Genomic DNA, 22752 nt, shown 5'->3' with positions numbered 1-22752 from the left:
GCGCCGCGGAGCCGGCTCTGGGCGGCTGGGCGCTCACCTCTTGGTCCTCGTTGGCGCTCATCTCGCCCGGCGCCGCCCAGGCCGACCGCGCGCGGGACTGCGAAGGGAGAGCGAGCACAGGGGCCCGGAGGCCAGGCGTCCCCTTTCCGTGCCTCGGTTGCCGGGCAGGGGCGCAACCCTCTTTGGTAGCGGCAGAGCCAAGATCACGCGCCACCCTGACCCTAGTCAGCGCGAAGTCAGGGACGGACGCCGCGGGCCTGCGGCCAGGACACACAGGCCACTGAGACGGCGAGTCCCCAGTCCCGGGGAAAGCGGCGGGGCGGTAACGGCGGAGGCTCCGCCCCTCCCGCGTGTGGCTTCTCCTACTGGCTCCTTCTCTCTCCGCCCCCAGCTCTTTCACCTCTAGGAAGTGGAGCGTTTTCCTTACGTTTTGAGTAGCAGCGCAAAGTTCCGGGTTGCGATTGGTGCAAAGCACTGTCACTCAGAGTCAAAAAGTGCTTCCTGTGTCAGCGAAGGTGGGGCAGAGGAAGTCTGGCCAGCTGGAGCAGCCTCGGGGACCCGCTCCGGCGTTCTGTGACATTCCTGCCTGCTTCCTGTCTTCCTCCTCCGCCGACAGACACCGGCCGCAGTTGCAGCGGGCCTAGGGCGTGCGTCCGGGGTGAGTCCGGGCCCAGAGGTCTGCGGGACCAGGCGAGACCGCCGCAAAAGAGGCCTAGTCCCTATCAGCGTTGGTCCAGGCCCTGCGTTTTGCTAAGCGTCAACGAGAGCGCAGTGCTGGCGCTTCTCCTTCAGCCTTAGAGAAAAACACGTTCATTGCCAAGGCCTTCCAGGAGATGGGGTAGTGAAGGAGGAAGGTTTCGTCTGCCTTTAAGGTTGCAAAGTTGTTGCTCCTCCTCTGCTCTTTGTAGCTACCAGGGCCGAGTAAACGCTGCGGTCCTGGGGACAGGGTCTTTCCCTACGCAGGTTTGGTTCACATCCTCCACATCAGCTCCCTTCCACGCCCACAACATTTTGGCTCCAAACTGTCGTTCTTGTTTTGATCCTTTTATAGACTGATTTCTCTTGAATCCCATTCTTACTAAAGGTCTTGAGCTCCGAACTCCAGTAAATTAAAAATAATGACCACATTCTTTTTTACTTGCCACTTTGATTGGGTCGGCTTCTGTATACTCTTCGTGCTAGTTTCCAGATTACTTCTCTCCCACTATGTGACGTCCATGCAGAAGGTGCACTTACCCCTTTTGCACGTCCTTCCGTCATGCTTTGGTTAGCCGCTCCGTTGGCGTCTTCCAGGAGATCTGGAAATTTCTCCTCCCTCGGCTGGCAGAGAGCTATTCATCTGATGCCTTTTACCGGTGTTCTCCCCGTCCCCAGCCCTTTGCCGTGGAATAACCGTGACCTTTTCAAGTGCCAAAGCTCTGAAAGTAGGAAGTGGCAGGAATTTCTGACGCTATTTTCACTCAGTAATTCTGGAACAGATGTACCTTGGTTTAGAGCTCCACTGTCTAGAATAGCAGCCAGTGGTCCCAGTGGGAGTTGAGTGCTTCAGATGGATTGTCTGAATTGAGATGTGCTGTGAGTGTAAAATATACACTGGATTTTGAAGACTTAGTACAAAAACGTAAAATACTTCATTAATAACTTTATATTGTTTAGATAACATTTTTAGAAATTCCGTGTTAGGGTATTATTAAAATGATTTCCACACATTTCTTTTATTTTTTAATGTGACTAGGAAATTTCAAATGATGTGGCCCATACTATATTTCTCTTGAGTGGTCCTGATTTAAAGCTTTGTAAGTCATTGCTAGTTCCCCGTTTCCTCTCCATATTCAAAGGCTACAGCTATTTCTTTTGAGTTTCTGGGATTATTAAGAGGGATGGATCTTTAGATCTCTAGGGTATACTCTTTGGTATTAAGCAAAGGCACCTATATTATCTGACCACCTCTTTTTGTTTTCATTCCCAAATTCCCTGGAACTAGGGCATTTCTTTCTCTACTCTCATAGCTTAATCTTACTTTTTTGACATTTATCATTTCTGGCCAGCTTTCCAAATCATTTATTCAGTACCCATTATTGCGTTAGAACTTAAATATAAGACGCTTAATAGGTATGCATATTTTAGGATTCAGTTGGTGCTGTGCAGTGCTCCTCATTTTTCACACGGATTATATTTGAGTTCTGTATAATTTATTGGTGGAGATCACCTATTGAAAGGCGTTCAAGATATATCTTTTCGGAAATGACAATTTTTAAAGTATAATGATAATTTTGCTTGGAAGAAGCACATTTTTATATAATTGCGTTGCTAAAGTAAGTGCACGTTTGAATTTATTATAGAGTCAGCACCCAGCTAAAGGACACAGTGGAAATACGTCCTAGAGGTTTCCATTCGTTACTAGTTTTCTCTTATAGGTTTTCCTTTAAAAAGTAATTTTGTATTGTGGAAAGTGAGAAAACATAGCTATTACTTAGATGATAAGCATTTCTTAATAATATCTCAGACATTGAGAAATTAAATGTTAGCAACAAAAAATTAGAGGATATTGTACTTTTTAGTATATGTAAGTCAACAATTTTTTTTATTACTTATGGTTAAAGTAGGTCATACACACCTATTTTAATTTGGTCCCCTTCCTACTTTCTTGGTCTCTTAATCTCAAAACTTGGAATACATTTTAAGATATTACTGAAGATAATAATTTGCTTAAATACTAAGTATTCATATATTAGATACAGATATTAGCTTTTGAAACTGTGAATGAATTGTCATTTGTATTTCAGACTTTTCGTGACGCCTTAAACATGAGCCCCACACAGTGGGACTTCCCTGTGGAATTATGTTGTCGACCCATGGCTTTTGTTACACTTACCGGCCTAGATGTTGTTTACAATGCTGTCCATCGAGCAGTCTGGGATGCTTTCTGTGCCAATCGGAGAGCTGATCGGGTACCAATTTCTTTCAAGGTGCTCCCAGGTGATCATGAATATCCTAAGTGTAGACCCAAGGTAATGACATTAGGATTGTATGCGTATTTCCCCTCTCTATGTGTGTGCATATGTATGTGTATCTTTTCTTGTTTCCATTGTGTGTCCTTGAAAACCCTTGAGTTTATCAAGACAGTGGTTGCTGTGGTGCATAAAGAAAACCTTAGGCATTTTCATGTACTGTGAAAATACACTACATGTATATTTAACAACAGTTATTATTTTAAACCCAGAAGTTAAAAAGATTTGTAGTCAATAGGCTTTCTTTTTTTTTTTAATTTGTAAGAAAAAAAACCCTCTCAATGTCTCCACAATTCTAAAACTTCTTGTAAGAGGAAGCCCTCCCATTTCCTACTCATCATTACTCATATTGTGAATCCATGTTCTTTGCAGATTGGTTCCATTTCACACCTAGTTTTTGAGCACTTTGTTTTAGGTAATTGGAACTATGCAACAATCAGATGATACAGATTTACATAAGACATACTGAGTAAGCTTGGGGAATTATATGCCGTACTTTACTCAGTATAGAATGAGGAAAAGTGTTAAATTCAAAACTGACGTTTAGCCAGCTGTAGTAGTACACACCTGTAATCCTGGCATTTTAGGAAACTCCTTGGCTTTGCCAGTTCTTTCTTAAATGGGAAGTGTAATGTTTCTAGGGTTGAGATTTTACCTCCTGCACTTGCTGTCTTAATCTCTGCATCTTGTCTTAAAAATGCTCAGTGATCACATTGAATGAAATAAATACAGATAAAGTACTGGGGCCTCAGTAAGTAGTTCCTGTTGCTATCATTATCAAATAACTAACTTAACCACTGTCTGCAGAGAACTTCGTATGAGTGGTACATTCCTAAAGGGATCTTAAAGACTGGCTGGATGAATAAGCATCTGAATCTGGTGCCAGCCCTGGTGGTTGTATTCTATGAACTGGACTGGGATGAGCCTCAGTGGAAAGAAAAGCAGTCTGAGTGTGCCACCCGAGTGGAAATCGTCAGGTAGGCGCTCCATTTTCCAAGTTGGCAGCTGTAGTTTGCAGTTGTCCATCATTTACTGACATTTATTGAAGACAGCTGAGTACTGTTTCAGCTTCTTTTTTTTTTTTTTTTTTTTTTTTTTTTTTTTTTTTTTGTCTTTTTGAGACAGGGTCTCGCTATGCAGTTCATGCTGGCCTTGAGCTCACTTTGTAGCCCAAGCTGGTCTCAAACTGTAACAATTCTCCTGCCTCAGCCTCCCAAGTGCTGGGATTACAGGTGTGTGCCACCATGCCCGGTTTGTTTCAGCTTCAGTAATTGATCATTTCTTTTTTTTTTTTTTTTTTTTTTTTTTGGTTTTTTCTCCGGTACCAGGAACCGAACTCACGACCTTGCGCTTGCCAGGCAGGCGCTTTTGCCGCTGAGCTAAATCCCTTTGCCGCTGAGCTAAATCCCAGTAATTGATCATTTCTGAGATTGTTGACTTCCAGTTCCTGATAAGTAGTGTCTGTGTGTAATGCTGCAGTATGTGAAGAAATTTCCAAATTTTTTTCTTGCATTGATGTTTTTTTTGAGACACAGAAATTTACCATTTCTGTCCTCATAAGATACATTGGTATTCCATTTTAAAAATTCTTTTAGATGACTAATGTATCACTATAAAAAAACAAATTATAATTTTACATAAAATTATGTTTTAAACTTTCACTTTTAAAGTATATGACTAACGTGTCATATGAAGACATAAGTTGTATTGTAAGTTTTACATGGAAGTATATATTAAACTTCCACATTTTTCTTGTGGTGTTTGACGTTGAACCACGGACCTTCACACTGAGCTACATCCCCAGTCCTTTTTTATTTTTTATTCTGAGATGAGGTCTCGCTAAGTTGCTGAATTGCCCAGCTGGGCTCAAACTTGCCTCTAGCCTCCGCCTCTCATAGAAGTGTGCTCCCATGCCCATCTATGTTATACTTTTAAAATTGAAATCATTATGACATATATTGTTTATGTTTAGGAAAGTAGTTACTCTGCTCTTGATCTTTTTAGTTGAAATTTATCTTCAGTTATCAAGCTTATATTTCATGTAAAACCTTGAATACATTCAGTTAAAACTAATTAATTTTATTTTTTTTTTCCATTGCAGACAAAGTTTACAAGGAAGAAACACAAAAGTTGCAGTGGTTTTGATTCAGAAGAAAACCCCTTTGCCTCCAGGTATCAAAAGGTTCATTAATTACTTGCTTTAATCCTAAAATTCTTATGACCAAGAAGTAGTCTTTTAATGTTTAAGTTGTTTAGTCTCAGGGATGATAGTGGGTTAACCTTAGAAAAGTACCAACACATAAAATCAGTATTTGTTATAAAAAAATAAAAGATATGCAAGGTTTGGAGGCCCATGTCTGTAATCTCAGCACTCTAGGAGGCTGAGGCAAGAGGATCACAATTTCAAGCGTAGCCTGGGCAATTTTGTGACCTAGCAAGACCCTGTCTCAATATAAAACATTTTCAAAAGGTGAGGATGTGGCTTAGTGCAAAGGCCCTGGGTTCATTCTGCAATACCATACCAAAAAGAAAAAAAAGTGCTATAAGACTTGCAATTTCACCTCTGGAAAAATATTTTCATTTTAAATCTTGATTTCTTTGCTTGCCTAGGTTTTCATAGGCCCAAGTGGGTTTTTTTGTTTGTTTTTTTGTTTTTATGCTGAAACCTGTAGTATCCTAAGTGGTTTTGGAAGTTTCTTTCATGAACTATTTCTTCCATTTTTAGTTTTGTTTCTTATCATAGACATGCGATATATCTGTTAGCACTACTTGGCCTGTTTATCTGGCTCAGTAGAAAATTCCACAGTGTTGTCCTAGAAGTACGTACTGTATAACTTCCTTTTTGGAGGGAGTGGGGGTTCCGGTACCGGGAACCAAACTCATGACCTTGCGCTTGCCAGGCAGGCGCTGTGCCGCTGAGCTAAATCCCCAGCCCCTGTACTGTATAACTTGTGAGTTCTGAGAAGCCCAAGCTCCCAAGGAGCCTCCGATCTTGTTGGCATGGTGAAAAGTGGTTTGGGATTTTGTCTTACTTCCAGATTTGGGGAAATACCCCTTTGGGAAAATACACAACTTACTTATTTTACTCCTTTTCTTCCTGAACTTACACCAGGAGAAGATGTCATTGCTTCGGAAAGGGCTGCAGCGTTGTGCAATGCTTGTGAGCTCTCAGGGAAGTCGTTGTTTGTGCTGCCCCACACTGACCACCTTGTGGGTTATATTATAAGGTAAGAAAAAAAGATCTTTTAAAGTTTGTTTTTTAGATTGTTCTTTAGGAATTAAGTAATTGTTAGCTGAGACCCACTTCTTTTTTTAAGAAACCAAACATGTTCAATAGAAAAACATGTAAAGAGTTTAGAGACTGTGGAATAAGTCTCTTTTGTTAACTCCTTAACTGTGTCCATTTCTCTGACATGAACACTGTCAACATGTTGCCTTCCAAAAGTGTCTTTTGTATAGGAGCAAATATATGTGAACCTTTATAATATGTGTATACACACACAAACACACAAATATAAATGTAACATAATATATAATGATCTTCCACTTAACACGACCTCATTGGCACCTTTCCATATGTGTATCTGTGTCAGCCTCATTTGTAAGAAGGGTTTAGTTGGAAACAGTAGGGAGTGAATAGTCCTAGGTACTCAGGGGTCTGCGGCAAGAGACTGGTGTAGCCCATGAATTCAGGACTAGCCTAGGCAGCATATGGAGACCCTTGTCTCAGAAACAAAGGTTTATGTTTTTCTTTGCACTTTTCAGTGATTAGAATGTGTCCTTTTGTGATGTGTTCTTTGTATGATAGTGTCTCCATTTTTGGCCTCTCATTTCTTCACTCTTGCTATGTTGATATATTTGTGATGTGTAAATAATTTTCAAAGGCACTAAGGCTTACCATATGCTAAATATCTTTATAAATGCCTTATAAAAAGTAAATCACACACGTTATCTGGGCATACAACATTATCTCAAAAATTATGCGATCATTGTCCATTGCTTTTTTAGTATTCAGTGGTGCAGAGAAGTTTTACAGTAATAATTTTTTTTGCTGAGATATATTTAGATAGACTTTAATTGATTTTTGACTATAAAATGATTTCATTTTGCAAAGGTGCTCTTAAACTCAAGAACAGCTTAGTTTACATTTGATTATTTTTATATTTTATTTTTTATATGTTTGATTATTATGTGTCTTGCATTAGTTTCTAGTTCTTTAGAAGTAAACTCTGAAAATTATCTGGTATTTTCATTGGCAAATGAATACATGATTTCTAAAAAAGTGAAGCATAGCTTTAGAAGTGAGGTGATATAACAACAGCAGAATCAAATGATACATTGCAAGAAAGTATAACTCTGTTAATAGAATATCCACAGGGAAGCGATAAGCAGTACAATCCACACCACAGAAAGTCAGGTCAGTAGTGTGCAGTACAGTATAACACTGAGGTGACTGCTCGGAGTTTAAGGAGAAGCATGCTTCGTTTTTGTTTTTTGGTACCAGGGACTGAACTCAGGGCCTTGGCACTGAACTATGTCCCAAGCCCTCTTTTCTTTTCTCTTTTCGCCCCTGCCCTTCCCCCCTCATCCTCCCCTCTCCTGGAGACAGGGTTTTAGTAAGTCTTTAAGTTGCCCTGGCTGGGCTACAACTTGCCATTCTCTTGCCACAGCATCTTAGAGTGCTAGGATTACCTGCCTGCAAAAGAGTTTTGTTTTTACCATTTATGCGGGGGACACAGAAACTTAAGGAATGCATACAGTGTCCAAATGACCGACCCAAGAAGCAAGGTCTCTGAGTCTGACTGCCAACAAGCGGCTCTGAGCACAGGTAGTGCCTAGGCAGTCCACTGGCATCTTTGTGTTTCATCGTAAGCGAGAGAATAAAGCTCAGTGTCAGGAAACCTTCAAGTTCACTGATCTGGGAGGGCAGTAGCACTTACTGGTGGCGTCTTCACTCAGTCCTGTGCTTTTTGATGCATATGTGCTACAGAATACCAGTGGTCTGGTTAACTTTTCAAAAGCAGGTCAAGGTGTTAGAATGTTTATAAAACTGTAATGCATTAGAGAATGGTTGTGAAAATCTTCTGTGTTACAAAAGTTTGATGATCATTTCAAGCTACAATTCTTAGAAGAATTGTCAGATTAAGCATTTTACTTTTATGGAAAGATAAGTGTTCCAAATCTTCCGATGTTCCTCCCAGGATAGTAGGCTGTCCATGTCATACTAACTAGAAAATGTTGGAAAAAAACAAAAACACAAAAAACCCTCACATACCTATTTTACCTTTCAAAACAAGGCTGACGTTTTAATAACAAGTAAAAAGCAAATGCTTTTCAGAGGAAAGTTGAGTTGTAGAGAAAACATGCTGAAAATGGCTGTTCGGAATTCTTTTTATTTACCGTGTTTTTTTTTTTTTTCCTGAGATTAACTTAAATGTGTGTTCCATATAGTATTTGCTGTCATCATCATCATTGTAATCATCGCTATCATCTGCATTCTTGATAATATTGAAACAATTTTCTAACCAGTTTATTTCAAATAAGAGTTTCAAGGGTCTCAACTAATTATTACAAATAGAAAATAATATACAGTTCGATTTCAGATCTTTGGTCTTTGCCTTTTCATAAATTAAGAATTAGAACTGGAATTTCTGTAAACATTTTCATGGGTGGGAAAATATTGAAGCCATATTTGGCTTTCCCTTTTATCTCCCTTTTTAAAAAAATTTGGTAGGGAAAAAGAGGACGTAAGTAATGCCGCATACTCGGCTGTTCCTGCTGCTTCTTACTCCCTTTATTGTTAGCCTGTAGCCCAGGGTGTACCTTCGCTATTAACTTCCTTTTAAATATACAGTTCTTCCCCCTTGGGCCCTTAAACCTGTGTGACCATTTTGCCTGTTACGTAGTTTCTGAAATCCAGGCAGGCTTTGCCTTGTAGACTCTAATGCACATCTGTAGTAGGGGAGGTTCAGTATTCTTCATCTGAAAACTGATGGCTTTGTTTTCTGGAGTGAATCTTAGCTTTTCATGTGACATACTTTTTGTGCATGTGCTGCTGAGGATGAACCCAGGATTTTGCACACACTAAGAAAGTGATCTACCACTGAGCTGTCCTTCTTAGCCTTGAATAATAGCTTTTCAGTGTTTGACTGTAGTGGCTAAGATAATGTTTGTTCCCTCTAAAAATAATGCTTAATTGATATGCTTATGCAGTCCTAGCTGAAAATGGACTCCAGGTGATCTTTGTATGACTTTCACTAAGAGTACCACTTATCTTCTGATAACTGGCTAGACTAGGAATCTGATTTTAATCAAAACTCTAGTCTAAATTATCTGATAAGATATATTTTGTTTTGAGACATAGCATAACATTGATGTGTGTATATGTCTAATATTTGGTTCAAGGTTAGAATGTACTTTTTATTATTTTCATATTTTAACTTTTTAAACTATAGTTTTGAAAATTGAATATCTTTTATTTTGCTTATAATTATTTTAGTGTGTTATCAAATTTTAAAAACCTTCATTAGTACATATTTGCAGTACTTAATGTGTACATTCCTTGTGTAAAGTTGGTACATGTACATAAAACATCTTAATTCCTCTTTTTACCCTCCTTTCATCTGTTGATCTTTCCATTTGAGAAACATCTATTTTTCCTACTTCTGTTATCTTCTTTTTTTCTCATTATTTATAATTTGGGTTTCTCATGTAAGAGAAACGATGTGATATTTAAGCTTGTGTGTCTGATCTATTTCATTTAACATTATGGTCTCAAGGTGCACCCATTTTCCTACAAATGAATCATTTATCTTTTCTGTGGGAGAGTATTACTCCATTGTATATAAATAACACGTCTTTTTAGTCCATTCACGTGTTGATGGACATATAGACCACTTCCAAAGTTTACCTATTATGAATTGTGCTGCTGTAAACATGGGTGTGCATGTATCACTGTAATGTGTCTTTAACTCTTTTGGAAAGAAACCTCAAAGGGGAATAGCAGGGTAAAATGGAATTTCTTGTTTCAGTTTTTTTGGGGGAATCTCTGTACTGATTTACATAGTGATTATATTAGTTTATATTCCCACCAAAAATGTAGAAAGTTTCCTTTTTGCCCCACAGCTTCGCTAGCATTTGTTACTACTTGGTTTCTTCCTGATGGCCATTCTTTCCTTCTTCCTGTATTTATTGGCCATTTGTACTTCTCTGAAGTTTCTATTCAGTTGCCAATGTTTTGAGTGGGCCTTTTATTTTGCAGGGTCTATTATTTTTGACTTCTTTATGTATTCTAGATATTAGTCCTCTAAGGAATAGCTGGCAATTTTTTTTCCCATTTTGTAGGTTGTCTCTTCATTCTGTTGGTGGTTTCTTTCATTGTCCAGAAGCTTATTAATTTGATACGATCCCATTTATTCTCAGTACTGAAAATAGAAAATGAACATAGAAAATCTAATTTAAAATATAATATCTGATTTAAAATTTTTTGACTTACCTATTAATATTTTTTTCCTTTACCTATTTGTGTTAGGTGTGTTTAAATTCTTTTATTCTAGACTCAAACTTCTGTTTTATTCTGAAGAGGAAAACCTCAAAGTTCATCTGTTATCTGACTGTGAATTCAGCCTTCTTTTGTGCCATAGGCAGATATTCTTAATAAAGCTCTCCTTTTCATGAAAGAAAGTTTGAGTTGTTTATTGATCACTGGTTAGATTTTTGTTGTAGTCTTAAAGAGTACCTTATTTTTACAAATAAGAGGTTGTTTTTATTAGTCATGTTTTATATTGCAAGTAATTTTAAATACTTTGAGGGAGATCTTAATTTTAGACTTTTTATCTAGAGATTCAACTTATATTTTGTTTATTTTTTATCTTAATCATGGAGTAAAATAGGCATTATCTCTGTCAAGAATTTACTTTTAGATCTCACAAGTAGAATGCTTGGTAAGAGTTTGGTTTAAAATAACTTTATTTATTTTTTTAATTTATTTTTAAAATGATAGAAGGAAAACATATTAACAAACAGACATCCATTTACAAAATAGCATAAGAACAATACATATGATACAGAGTTACAGACAAAGTGGTAGGAAATTAACAATGGTTGTTGTATTACGGATTGAGATCTTCAAAGTGGTTTCTCAGGAAAACAAATAGAGACATGCAATTCTGATCAAACAAGTAATCATTAACTGTTCCTTTCAGGAAAGCAATAGAATAACTTTATAACTTTAATAACGTTAATGTTTGACTGTTTTTTTTTTAACAGATTAGAAAATGCTTTTTATGAACATGCACAGACTTATTACTACACTGAAATCAGAAGAGTGAAATCTCATAAAGAATTTTTGAATAAGACAACACACCAGGTACGTATTTTTAAGTAAAAGAGGCATTCTAAGGCAAATTACTCATTATTGATTATTTTTGAAGTGATTACTACATGACTTTAATACTTTGGTATTTTAAATGGCTTCAGTATGTCTAAGCTTTTCTAAAGATTTAAAAAAACTAGTATCTTTTAAAATTATGCTCTTGCCCTTTTAGTTTTTTTTTTAACTTTTCACCCTTAAAAGCTTATAAATATTTCCAGCCTTTTAAACTATATGTTTGTTTGTTGGAATAATTGTTGAATTTTAATTTTGGGTATTTTCTTTTATATCTTCATGTCTCGTATGAAACATTATAATTTGCACATTTAAAATAGGTATTTAGTAGTGCTTTTTTATCTTTTTTTCCCAGCTTTTATTTGTTAGACATCAGTTCAAAATAGCATTCTTCAGTGAGCTGAAACAAGATACACAAAATGCTCTGAAGTAAGTTTCTAACACTTACCAAACTAAATTTTTCTTACCTTTATGTTACTGATGACATATTAATGGTAGTTACTCAGGTCAGCCAAACTAAGTTTGAAATGTTTATGCTGGTTAGATTCAGGTATTTAATGTTTAGTTTGTCTAGAAATGAATGGCATATAATATGTTGAGGTTTTTAAAAAATTTCCACTTTATTATTGGAATTAAACTTTGGAATATCATAAAGCTTTCTGATATGGCTAATTAAATTTCATGCTTTAAAGAAATAAACACTAAAGTTTTCCCCATCTATTTTTATTTGTATGTTCAGTAAAATTCTTCTGGTGGGAGGTGGAGTTCTAAACCATAATAATGGGTTTGTTATAGTTTATAGTACATTTATTTAATTGAACTTTCAGCTAATAATACCTGTTAGTAACACCATTTTCCCTTTGAAGGCTCTGCCTAGAGCCTTGAAGATTAGTTGCAGATGTGTTGGCATTAGTTCTTTCTTTTACCAACCACAATTTAATGACACACTATCTTACTGTAGCTTTAACTTAGTTTTTAGATTGATAGTGGTAGTATGAAAAAAGACTTTAAAAGCTATTTATTCTTTAATTAAGGAGATGAACAAAAATACAAGTAAATAAAAGTAATTCTGTGACAGGAATATCACAGAAATGTCTTATCTTTTATTGTTGAGGTTCCAAGCACCAAACTGTATGCTCTGAATCATGGTGACTTTGTATAATTATAGCTGCTTTTAATATAGTTCATTTTTATGGATGGCATTAGTTAAAAATCTCTAATTTCAGGTTTGTTGAAAAATAATTCTAGGAAGAAAAAAAAAGTACCCAAAAGTGAAGAGTACACCTTTTTCCTTTTTTTTGGTCAGTGCTGGGTATCGAACCCAGGGCCTCATGCATGCTAGGCAGTGGGCAAATGCTCTCTAACACTGAGCCGCAGCCAAAGCCCAAGAGTACGCTTTCTCCTGGGGAGAAAACTTCTGAGATTTTTCTCATTACCTTCTCTGTCTTGGGATAGGCCCTGTTCCTGCAGGACTCTCTAGTCTCACTTCTGTGATGATAAAATTTTTAAGAAGTTCATAATGGAAATTGAACATAATTTTTTTTTACCAGAATGCTTAATTTTTCAATGTAATTCTAAATAACTGTGTAATATACTTGCATTTTTCAGCTTATGTTCTGTTGGTTATTGGCCAGTGTTAATAACGGAAGGAATAATGCACATAGGATGGTTTTGTTCTTTGAAAACTTACTGATTCCTCTCATGTACATTATAAATAATTTTTTAGGACATTGAAGATTGATATGAATACACTATTACCAAGGTATTGCATATTAAGAAATGTTGAATAAATAGAGTTTCTGTTATTTAGGATAGTTTTGTTGTTGGGATTTGTTTTTAAATTAATTTATATTACAATTAACCACTCTTATGTTTATATTAGGAATTATAGGACTGCTTATAATCTTGTACATGAATTGAGAGCCCATGAAACTAACATTCTGGAAATTAAGACTATGGCAGGATTTATAAACTACAAGGTAACAGTTCAACTTCAAAATAAAGAGAATTTTTCTTTAAGTATTATCTTTTTAAAATTTGAAAATCAAACTGGGCTTCTTGCTCTGAAAAGTTGGTTTTTAATTATGCTGCTTTTTTATATGTTTTTTTGCGGGGAGGGGTTGTTCTTTGGTACTGGGAATCGAACTCAGGACTTTGTGCTTGCCAGGCAAGCACTTCTGCCACTGAGCTAAATCTCCAGCCCCAATATGGTTTTACTCAAGAAGGATTTTGTTTCTTACCAGCCTAAGAGTAATGGATTATTTTTGAGTTTATAGGTCCTGGTTGTTCAGAGTTGGGATGGTTTTTTAGTGCTTATTTTTGACTGTAAGCAGGGAATAGTGAGAAGAAAGTTGGCTATATTATTGATCTATTCAACAGTGCAGCATAGTAGAACCTTCCTTGACTTAATAGCACTATAGAAAAGGTAGATCTATCTATTCACCTTAAAGAAAACTTTTGTTAACTATTGCTTGAGTGTTTTAAGATTGTACGCTGTAGAAATAGATCCCCTTTGTCCCCCACGGAGACAAATGAGGTCTGTTTGCTTTTAATTTTCCCACATTGATGTTTTAAGGTGTCTGGCCCTGGGTTGGTGACGTGTGGGCAAATAGTTCAAGTAACCGTGTAACGTAAATAGGCCCAGTTCCTGTATGGAATATTGTGGTGACTGAACAGATTTAAAATGGGTGTTCCCTTTGACCTAGCAATTCTCTTTCAGAAATTCTATTTCTATTTTAATTCAATTTTAATTTCTACTTATTGACATATATGCTAACACTTACAGATCACATCTATGGTTGCTTATGTCTTCTAGTAGGAAAAGACTGGAAATAAATCAGCAATAAATGATTGTTGGCTGGGGATATAGCTCAGTAGCACAGCACTTGCCTGGCAAGCACAAGGTCCTGAGTTCAATCCCAGTACCAAAAAAAAAAGATTGTTTATATAAATTCTAACTAAATAAATGGAACATTATGTAGCTATTAAGAATGAGGCAACTCTATATATATCGATGTGTAATGATAGCAAGATATTGTTAGGTGAAAAAAGGAAGACACAACTCAGCACAGTATTTAGTGTAGTGTTACTTGTATACCGCTTCATATATGTAAATAGGCATATACTTGTCTGTATGTAGAAAACGGCAGAAACCCATTGCCTGTGGAAAGGGAAGTTGGATGGTCAAAGGAGTGAGAAGGATAAGAAACTACTTTTCATGTTTTCCTCTGTACTTAAAAAGTAAAATTGAAAATAAAAATTAGCATTTGGAAATTATTTAGGCTTTATTCCTTCTACTGTTCTTTTTACCTTCAGCACATACAGATTACATTTTTTTTTGTTTGTTTGTTTGGTGGGTTTTTTTTTTTTTTTTCCTGGTACCGGGAATTGAACTCATGACCTTGCGCTTGCCAGGCAGGGGCTGTGTCGCTGAGCTAAATCCCCAGCCCCCAGATAACATTTTTTGAAACAGCATATGGATTTGGCAAAAGGATTGAAAGTTTGACATGGAGAAAACTGGGCTTTGAGCTATAGAAAATAGGTTTCTGACAACTCTAAAACCAAAAGTCAACCTATCATTTTTCACTTATCTGTTGGAAGTATTAGTCAATGTTCTTCATTTGGTATACTTTTAAAAATTCTATATTTTTAAAAAGATTTTCTAAGGCGTAGAGAATTACTCAAATTGATAAAGCCTCTGGTTTTATTGTAACCATTCTCATGAAGAAAACCAATTCTATTGTGAAGAACTTAGGAGAAGGAAATTCTACAGTCTTTTGTAAAGTTATTCTGAAACTTTATGTGTTTTTGAATCATTATGCCTTTTGACTTTTCCCCTCTTATTTCGGGGTTGATTTTCCATTTTACAGATCTGTAGGCTGTGTTTTCAACACAACACCCCACTAGATGCAATCGCCCAGTTCAGAAAACATATTGACTTGTGCAAGAAAAAAATCGGAAGTGCAGAGTTGTCTTTTGAGCATGCTGCATGGATGTCTAAACAGTATGTTTTAAATTGTACTTTTAAAATATGTGGGTTTTAGAAATGAAATTAGCATGGAGTTTGACTCTACCCTGAGCTAAGTTTTTTTCAGTAAGTAGATTTTTAATAAATAAAAGCCTATGTATGTTTCTGGTAATAGTGTATATTGGTTGGTACGGTTTCTTAGTGGAAGCCAGTTAATTCATGACACTATTTTATTCATTTAGTGTATCTTTATGGGTTTCCAGTGTGTGTCAACATCCTGAGAATGTACCAGGGAAGAGAAGGAAAGTCCTGCTGTCATAGGCTTTACTGTTTAAAACTGCTTAAACATAGATAAAATGAAATTGTTCCCAGAAACTTGGATGTACTTGAGTGAAACATGTTAAGATCTAGATTGATGGTTTATTTATAAACTTGTTAGTGCAGAAAAGATGACATAAATACAGAATTTATCTTTAACCTTATAAGTAGTGTATATTAATATTTACAAAGAAATTATGACAAATATTAATTGTTAATCATTAGCATTATTTTTATAAATACGCTGAAGCTATGGTTCCTAGGATGAGTAATTACTAAAAGTAAGTTGCTTTTTCTTTTTTTCCTTTAAGATTCCAGGCCTTTGGAGATTTATTTGACGAAGCTATTAAGTTAGGGTTAACAGCTATTCAAACTCAGAATCCGGGTTTCTATTACCAACAGGCAGCATATTATGCCCAAGAGCGGAAACAGCACGCAAAAGCCCTCTGTAATCATGACGTAAGTTACCAACTCCTGTGTTAGCCAGCATTTAGAGAGCTTGCTAATCGTCTCTTCAAGTAAACTAGGACTGATTAGTGTGGATAATTGTTTTCAAGTCTTTGAATGTAGTTTTCTTTATCTTATATAGTTTTAGGAATTATGATCATTTTGACAGAAGTACTCCATTTTTCATTGTAAATTGAGCAAAAATTTTTCTATTTGATTTTTGGTTTTGTGAGACAAGATCTTGCTATATAGTTCAGACTGGCCTGGAATTTAATGTGTAACCCAGGTAGTGTTGAACTCTTGACAATCCTCCTGCCTCAGTTTCCTGAGTATTGAGATTATAGGCTTTGATTTGTTAAGGATTCAGGGCATTGGCATTCATAAATATTTATTGGAATGTAAAATAATATTGCCTTCAAAAATATTTTGAACTTTAAAACTACACATCTTTTGACTCAAAATTGTTTTTCAGAAACACTAAGGCAGGTAATAGACCCTATGATATTTATTAATTACAACGCAAAATAGAATAAGATGAATAACGGTAGGGAATTTGTTAAAGTGTAGAATAGCAGGCAGTCTTGCAAAATAATGTTTAGAAGAATATTTAAAGATATGATGAAATGGGTAGAGTGTGTTTATTTATTTATTTATGCAAGACAGGGGATTGAACCCAGGGCTTTAATAATGAGCAACATTCCCAGTCCATTTTTGTATTCTTTAAAATTTTCAGACGGGGTTTAGCTGCGTCACTCATTTGTCCAGTCTGGGCTTGAACTTGGAATCCTTTTTTCTTCGTTTCTCACAGTGCTGGGAATGTAGGCCTGTGCTACCACATCTGGCTGAGATACAGTATTTAAATTTTTTAAAATAGGTTGAAAATTATTTCATTTGGCAACAAATAAATTGTTACACAGCAATCTGTAAGGATAATGTATATTTGTTAACAGGTGGTTATAGTTTATAAGTAACTTAAATTTGTAACCTCTTCCTGTTAAATATTTTGTACATTTTTCAGCAAGATACTTTTATTATATTTTGGTTTTAGAGGGGAAAAAAGAAAAATAAAGCAGTTTAAATCTCTTGATTCTGTTACCAAATACCCACTTCCCCCAATACTAGGAATAATACATAAGTGATAAAGAAAATAGTGTTTTCTCTTTAAAACTTCTTATAATATTGTTTTTATTTACAGGGAATATTTTCATTATACATATGAAATAAATTTCAAACATAATTTGTAATATATTTTCACTAGTTTTTTATGGCAAAGAAAGAAAATTCAAAGAAGTTACTATGAAATCATTAGTCAGAAACACTGATTTATTCAATTTTTATAAGATCTTCTAATATTAAATATAGTTTAATTTTTGTTAGAATTTAATGAATGATAAAATATTTACAACTGTGATTTTTGAATGTGTGCTTGATGAAAACTTCTTTATTAATAAAAAGTTCTTTATTCACTCAAAGATTAGAGAAGAGTTGATTTGTGATGGATTACATAAACTCTTATTTGTGTTTTTTTTTTAATTTACAGGCCTCTGTAATGTATCCAACTCCTGACCCCTTAGAAACACAAACAGGTGTTCTTGACTTTTATGGACAGAGGTCATGGCGACAAGGAATATTAAGTAAATGATTTTCTTCTTCCCCCATTCTCTAAATTTCAAAAGACAAAGATAGCTGTCATAATTTCTTTTTTTTGGTTTTTCTCTGGTACTGGGAACCGAACTCACGACCTTGCACTTGCCAGGCAGGCACTTTGCCACTGAGCTAAATCCCCAGCCCCGCTGTCATAATTTCTTATTTGAGGTAGCTAGGAGAAAATTATGTTGAAGTAAAAATAAATGTAGAGATTTTTTTAAATGTACAGTTTCTTAGTTTTTAGAATGGTTTATATCACTGTATCTTAGATTAATTTTCATAATTACATATGTTGATATAATTAAAACATTTGGGTCTCTCTTAAATGACATAATCCATTGTCAAGTAAACATTTTAATTCCAATTAACTTTAATGGTTTATGTGACATTTGTTTGTTTGTTTTTGTTTTTTGTTTTTCTCCGGTACCAGGAACCGAACTCACGACCTTGCACTTGCCAGGCAGGCGCTTTTGCCGCTGAGCTAAATGGTTTATGTGACATTTGATTTGTTCTTTGTTTTTGGAACTGGGAATTGAACTCAGGACCTCGTACTTGCCAGGCAGGTGCTGTGCCGCTGAGCTACATTCCCAGCCCCTATGTGACATTTTAAAACATTAACTTGCATCACCTTAAAAAGTTTATCTGCATATTATTCAGTTTTACACACAATTTAATTCAAGCAACATCTGGCAGCTGAGCATTAAGTATTAGTTATGTGTATAATCTGCAGACACTGTGTTTTCTGTGGAGGATGACAGGTGGTGCCACTGGGTGAAAGAACCCTGAGCTCAGTAAGGTTCTCTTCAGAACTGAGGTCACAGAGAAGTTTCAGTGTTAATATGATGGTCTCTTGGAATCTTAAATATTCTGGAATATTTTAAGAACCTTAAATACATTATAAGGATTCAAGGAGTGTACACATACAATGTTTATGTGAAGGTCTGTGTTCAATGAACTATCTAAAATGGGTTGGGTCGTGTCTTACACAGGTTTTGATCTTTCTGATCCTGAAAAAGAGAAAGTAGGAATTCTTGCCATTCAGCTGAAGGAGAGAAATGTTGTTCACTCAGTAAGTTGCTTTTTGTCCCCCCAATATAAGCTGTTTTTTACTGTGGTCAAGAAAAAGATGAGATTATTTTATTTAAATGTTTTACACTGTATCTTTCTAACAGGAAATAATAATAACTCTTCTGAGCAATGCTGTTGCACAATTCAAGAAGTATAAGTGTCCAAGAATGAAAAGTCATCTAAGTATGTATTCATAAGTTTCGACAATTTCATGTAATTTTATTAATTTAAATTACATACATAAATCTTTTTTTTGTAGTGGTTCAAATGGGAGAAGAATATTATTATGCAAAGGATTATACCAAAGCTTTGAAGTGAGTCCTGTTTACTACTTTATTTTTACAAGTACCCTGATTACAGTGAAATTGGAATAGAAATTTACATCAAAGTGTTTATTATTTCCAGAGCTACTTCTTTTAATTTCCATTTCTGTGCTATATCAAGTGCCCTCTGCTGGCATAAACTTTGAAAGTTTAGGTAACTTCAGGTTTAGCTAAAAGTAAAAAATGCCTGTTAAACTGTCAGTAAGACTTTCTTATATTTACATAAAAAGAGAACAACACTAGATTTTCTCCACGAACTCTTCAGCCCTTCCTGTGCAGCCGCTTCAGTGTGTCCCGCTCCTTGTCGTCCCTTAGATTGCTGGATTATGTGATGTGTGATTATCGGAGTGAGGGATGGTGGACTCTGCTCACGTCTATACTCACCACTGCTCTGAAGTGTTCCTACCTCATGGCCCAGTTAAAGGATTACATTACTTATTCCCTAGAACTCCTTGGAAGAGGTAAGTGGATGTTCTTTCAGTAAGATTTCAACCCAGCAGATTTTTAGTATCTTTAAAATAGCTCAGTGTCGGATATTTAGTAGCATTTCCATTGTGTGCAAGACACTGTGCTTACTCATCTTAGAAGAGGTATTTACTCTAGGATATTGTAGACACAGTAAGTGAGGCTAGTGGACTTACTTGCATTTTATGGTTCTAATTTTATTTCTTCTTCATTCTAGCTTCAACTCTGAAAGATGACCAGAAATCTCGTATAGAAAAGAACCTTATAAATGTTTTAATGGTAAGTTGGGATTCTTTGTATAAAATGTGTTACAGGAATATGTATACATAGATCTGTGTATTCTAGGTATGCATATTGTTCTTCAAATAATAAGATCCAAACATTTAATTGTGTATTTTTGCAGAATGAAAGTCCCGAACCTGAACCTGACTGCGATGCCTTGGCTGTGAAGACTGCTCAGAAGCTGTGGGCTGACCGGGTTTCTCTGGCTGGCAGCAATATTTTCACTGTAGGGGTCCAAGACTTTGTACCATTTGGTAGGTAGCCACCATCTACAAGATTATTTCAGAAAAAGCATTCTCCTTTCTAGAAAATGAGTAGAAGTGGACATTTTCAAAGTATAATCATGTCATGGAAAAATTATAATTTTTTTCTCATTGATGTAAAAAGATACGACATGAAATATTTGGTTTATATCTTAAAACATACCCTGTTCATTTATAGTTCATGTGTTAGAAATACCCTTAGAGAGTTGTGTTCAAAGTTTATGCTTTAATGTCTAGGGAAGTATTTTTTTTTTAAAAGTTTCTTTTTCTTTAAAATCCTATCACCTGTATTTTAGGTGCAAATTTTTTTGGATTAAAGGTGGTTTTGAAGTTACATTTAACTTTCGTAGATGTCTTTAAGAATATCGTAAGGAAAAAGAATGCAACTGTGTTTTTTCTGAAGGGTAAATATGGTTCACAGAATAATGTGGGTGGGTCAGGACTTGCGTATTGGGTAGTATACACCTAACTCAGCCTTTTTTTGTTTAATTTCTAGTGCAATGCAAAGCCAAGTTTCATGCCCCAAGTTTTCATGTTGATGTTCCTGTTCAGTTTGATATTTATCTGAAGGCCGATTGTCCACACCCCATTAGGTTTTCCAAGCTCTGTGTCAGCTTTAATAATCAGGTAATGGTACATTTTCATGTGTTTATTACTAGGTATATTATTGTAGCTTGCATTAAACAACATAAAACGAGCTTAGTGCATTTGAACCACTTACCAGTTTACCCTGAGAAGCAAGTTTATTTAGGTACTGACTGTCCTGAGCGTCAGTCACGCAGGTGTCATTTCAGTCAGTTCTTGTAATAAATTCGATAAAGTTGTTGTTGTTTTATTTCCTGTTATATTGTCTTATAAAAATTAATGAAAAACATGCAGTTTTGGTCACCCTGTATTTAAATAATTGGACTGGTAAGTGGTGAAATCTTGGTTTTTTCTTTTGACCAGGTGGCTTGTAAGAACCTTGAAAGAGTTAAACAGAGTAGTCTAAATAAGTAGAAGTCTTTTAGAGTTATTTATTCATTTTTTAATCTGTGTTCTATTTATCAGATGGGGATATAGAAAGGATATTATTTGGTTTAATAGGATTTTATTCATAAGAACTGAGAAATGCCCTTACACTAGAAATGGTTAGGTGAACCTTGATTGGCTGAAGATCAGTATGTTTTGTGTAACTTCCAGTCTTTATCCAGGAATTCCTTCTAATTAATTTGAAAATATTAACACGATAGCATTAAATTTTTGTCTAAGAAATACATTGTAATTGTAAATAGAGGGAAAGAAATGACATCATAGAAACTAGAGACTCTTTATATTAACCTAGGTAGGAAAGTGTAGGGTTTGGATTCAGATGCTAATGCTGAGAACAGAGATTTAAGGGTAGAAGAGTCTTTTACAAATAGGTAAATGCAGATTGTTGACTGAACAGAGAGTATAAGGAATGGGCAGAGGATGGATGAAGGACAGGAGATCTGTATACGCTGTTTTCTCTGCTTGGATTGGTTTACCTGCCTCCCTTGACGAGTTAGTGCCTTGTAGTCTCCTATTAGGTGAAAGCATTGTTTCCTGAGGGAAGCTGTCTTAGTCACTTTCCTCATCACTGGGACAAAATGCCTGACACCTGCAATTGAAAGGGGAAGAGGTTTGTTTCCACTCACATTTTAGTAGTGTCAGTTCCTTGCCTGGTTGGCTACAAGGCAGAAAGGCATGGTGGAAGGACCTGCCACAGGGGAAGGCTGCTCAGGACAAGGTGGCCATGAAGTAGAGAATAAAGGGAGGAGCAGGCATGGGAAATGTACCCTTCCAGTCCTGCCTACAGAGCCCCGCCTCTTCCGGCCAAACTAGCCAACCTCACAGGAAGTCTGCTGTAACACACCCGTAATCAGTCACTTTCCAAATGCATGGGGCTTTGGAGGGCAGTGTTAGATCTAAACCTAACAACAGTCTCCCCTGACTCACAAGACTGATGAGCTAGGAAGGCTAGGAATTAGAGGCTCATGACAGGGACTTTGTTTTCCCTTACTATCCTTGGTATCCTGCTATTCTATTTCTTTCCCTTTCTTTTGTGTCTTCTTTTAAGAACCATAAATTACTTCCCTGTATTACTATAAAAATTACTACTACAGTTAAAAACAAATAAAAAGTGCTGCAATAAATGTAAAGCATTAGTTTTAAGCATTAGTTTTAAGGATTCTGAATGTTTTATTTTATATGCATGAACTAGAAATGAAAATCGCAGGGACTGTATAAAACTTGAATTTTATACAAGAATTTTCTGTGAAGACAAATCACCTGCAGTGATAGAAGGTGAAATTTGGAAGGCTCTTGATATTCATTGAACAGATGAGAATGGTGATTTTGTAGACACGTGAAAGAAGCTTCCATTTATTCATCTGTAAGGAGGAATATGTGGTTCTGGGATGATAATACACGTTCAGTGTAGGGCCGGCTGAGTTTGAGGAGGTGGTGGATTTATCCTAGACAGTCATAGACCTGTAGTTAAAGAAATAGGACAGATTAGGATAGTTTTTTTCCTTTTTTTGGTGAGATTTTAGTACAGAGATACACAGTATAT

The 22752-nt window shown here is 36.0% G+C and overlaps 2 protein-coding genes across 3 annotated transcripts in view; one reads left to right on the top strand and one right to left on the bottom strand.

Moving 5' to 3' along the window:
- Positions 1–342, bottom strand: part of Rwdd4 (RWD domain containing 4) — an 18325-nt gene extending 17983 nt beyond the window's left edge. The window contains exon 1 of the mRNA XM_005373501.2: positions 38–342. Coding sequence (XP_005373558.1) covers positions 38–61 — 24 coding nt within the window. The 5' untranslated portion in view covers positions 62–342. The remainder of the gene's footprint in view (positions 1–37) is intronic.
- A 161-nt stretch (positions 343–503) lies between these two features.
- Trappc11 (trafficking protein particle complex 11) overlaps positions 504–22752 on the top strand; it is a 43133-nt gene continuing 20884 nt past the window's right edge. Inside the window, exons 1-18 of one of the 2 annotated variants that reach the window (XR_001233561.1) lie at positions 504–658; positions 2787–3011; positions 3819–3988; positions 5113–5183; positions 6124–6238; positions 11280–11379; positions 11753–11826; positions 13280–13376; positions 15267–15400; positions 15994–16141; positions 17670–17763; positions 18766–18845; positions 18949–19027; positions 19104–19158; positions 19483–19628; positions 19850–19911; positions 20036–20168; positions 20674–20804. Coding sequence is in view for 1 of the 2 variants with exons in the window: in XM_005373500.2 (XP_005373557.1) it covers positions 2808–3011; positions 3819–3988; positions 5113–5183; positions 6124–6238; positions 11280–11379; positions 11753–11826; positions 13280–13376; positions 15267–15400; positions 15994–16141; positions 17670–17763; positions 18766–18845; positions 18949–19027; positions 19104–19158; positions 19483–19628; positions 19850–19911; positions 20036–20168; positions 20674–20804 (1893 nt within the window). In the remaining variant the exon portion in view is untranslated. The remainder of the gene's footprint in view (positions 659–2786; positions 3012–3818; positions 3989–5112; positions 5184–6123; positions 6239–11279; positions 11380–11752; positions 11827–13279; positions 13377–15266; positions 15401–15993; positions 16142–17669; positions 17764–18765; positions 18846–18948; positions 19028–19103; positions 19159–19482; positions 19629–19849; positions 19912–20035; positions 20169–20673; positions 20805–22752) is intronic. The other variant, XM_005373500.2, reaches the window with a different exon arrangement.

The sequence above is a fragment of the Chinchilla lanigera genome, unplaced genomic scaffold (assembly GCF_000276665.1).
Source record: "Chinchilla lanigera isolate Chin_1 unplaced genomic scaffold, ChiLan1.0 scaffold00002, whole genome shotgun sequence".
Taxonomy (NCBI): domain Eukaryota; kingdom Metazoa; phylum Chordata; class Mammalia; order Rodentia; family Chinchillidae; genus Chinchilla; species Chinchilla lanigera.
This window is presented reverse-complemented; position numbering and strand designations above follow the sequence as displayed.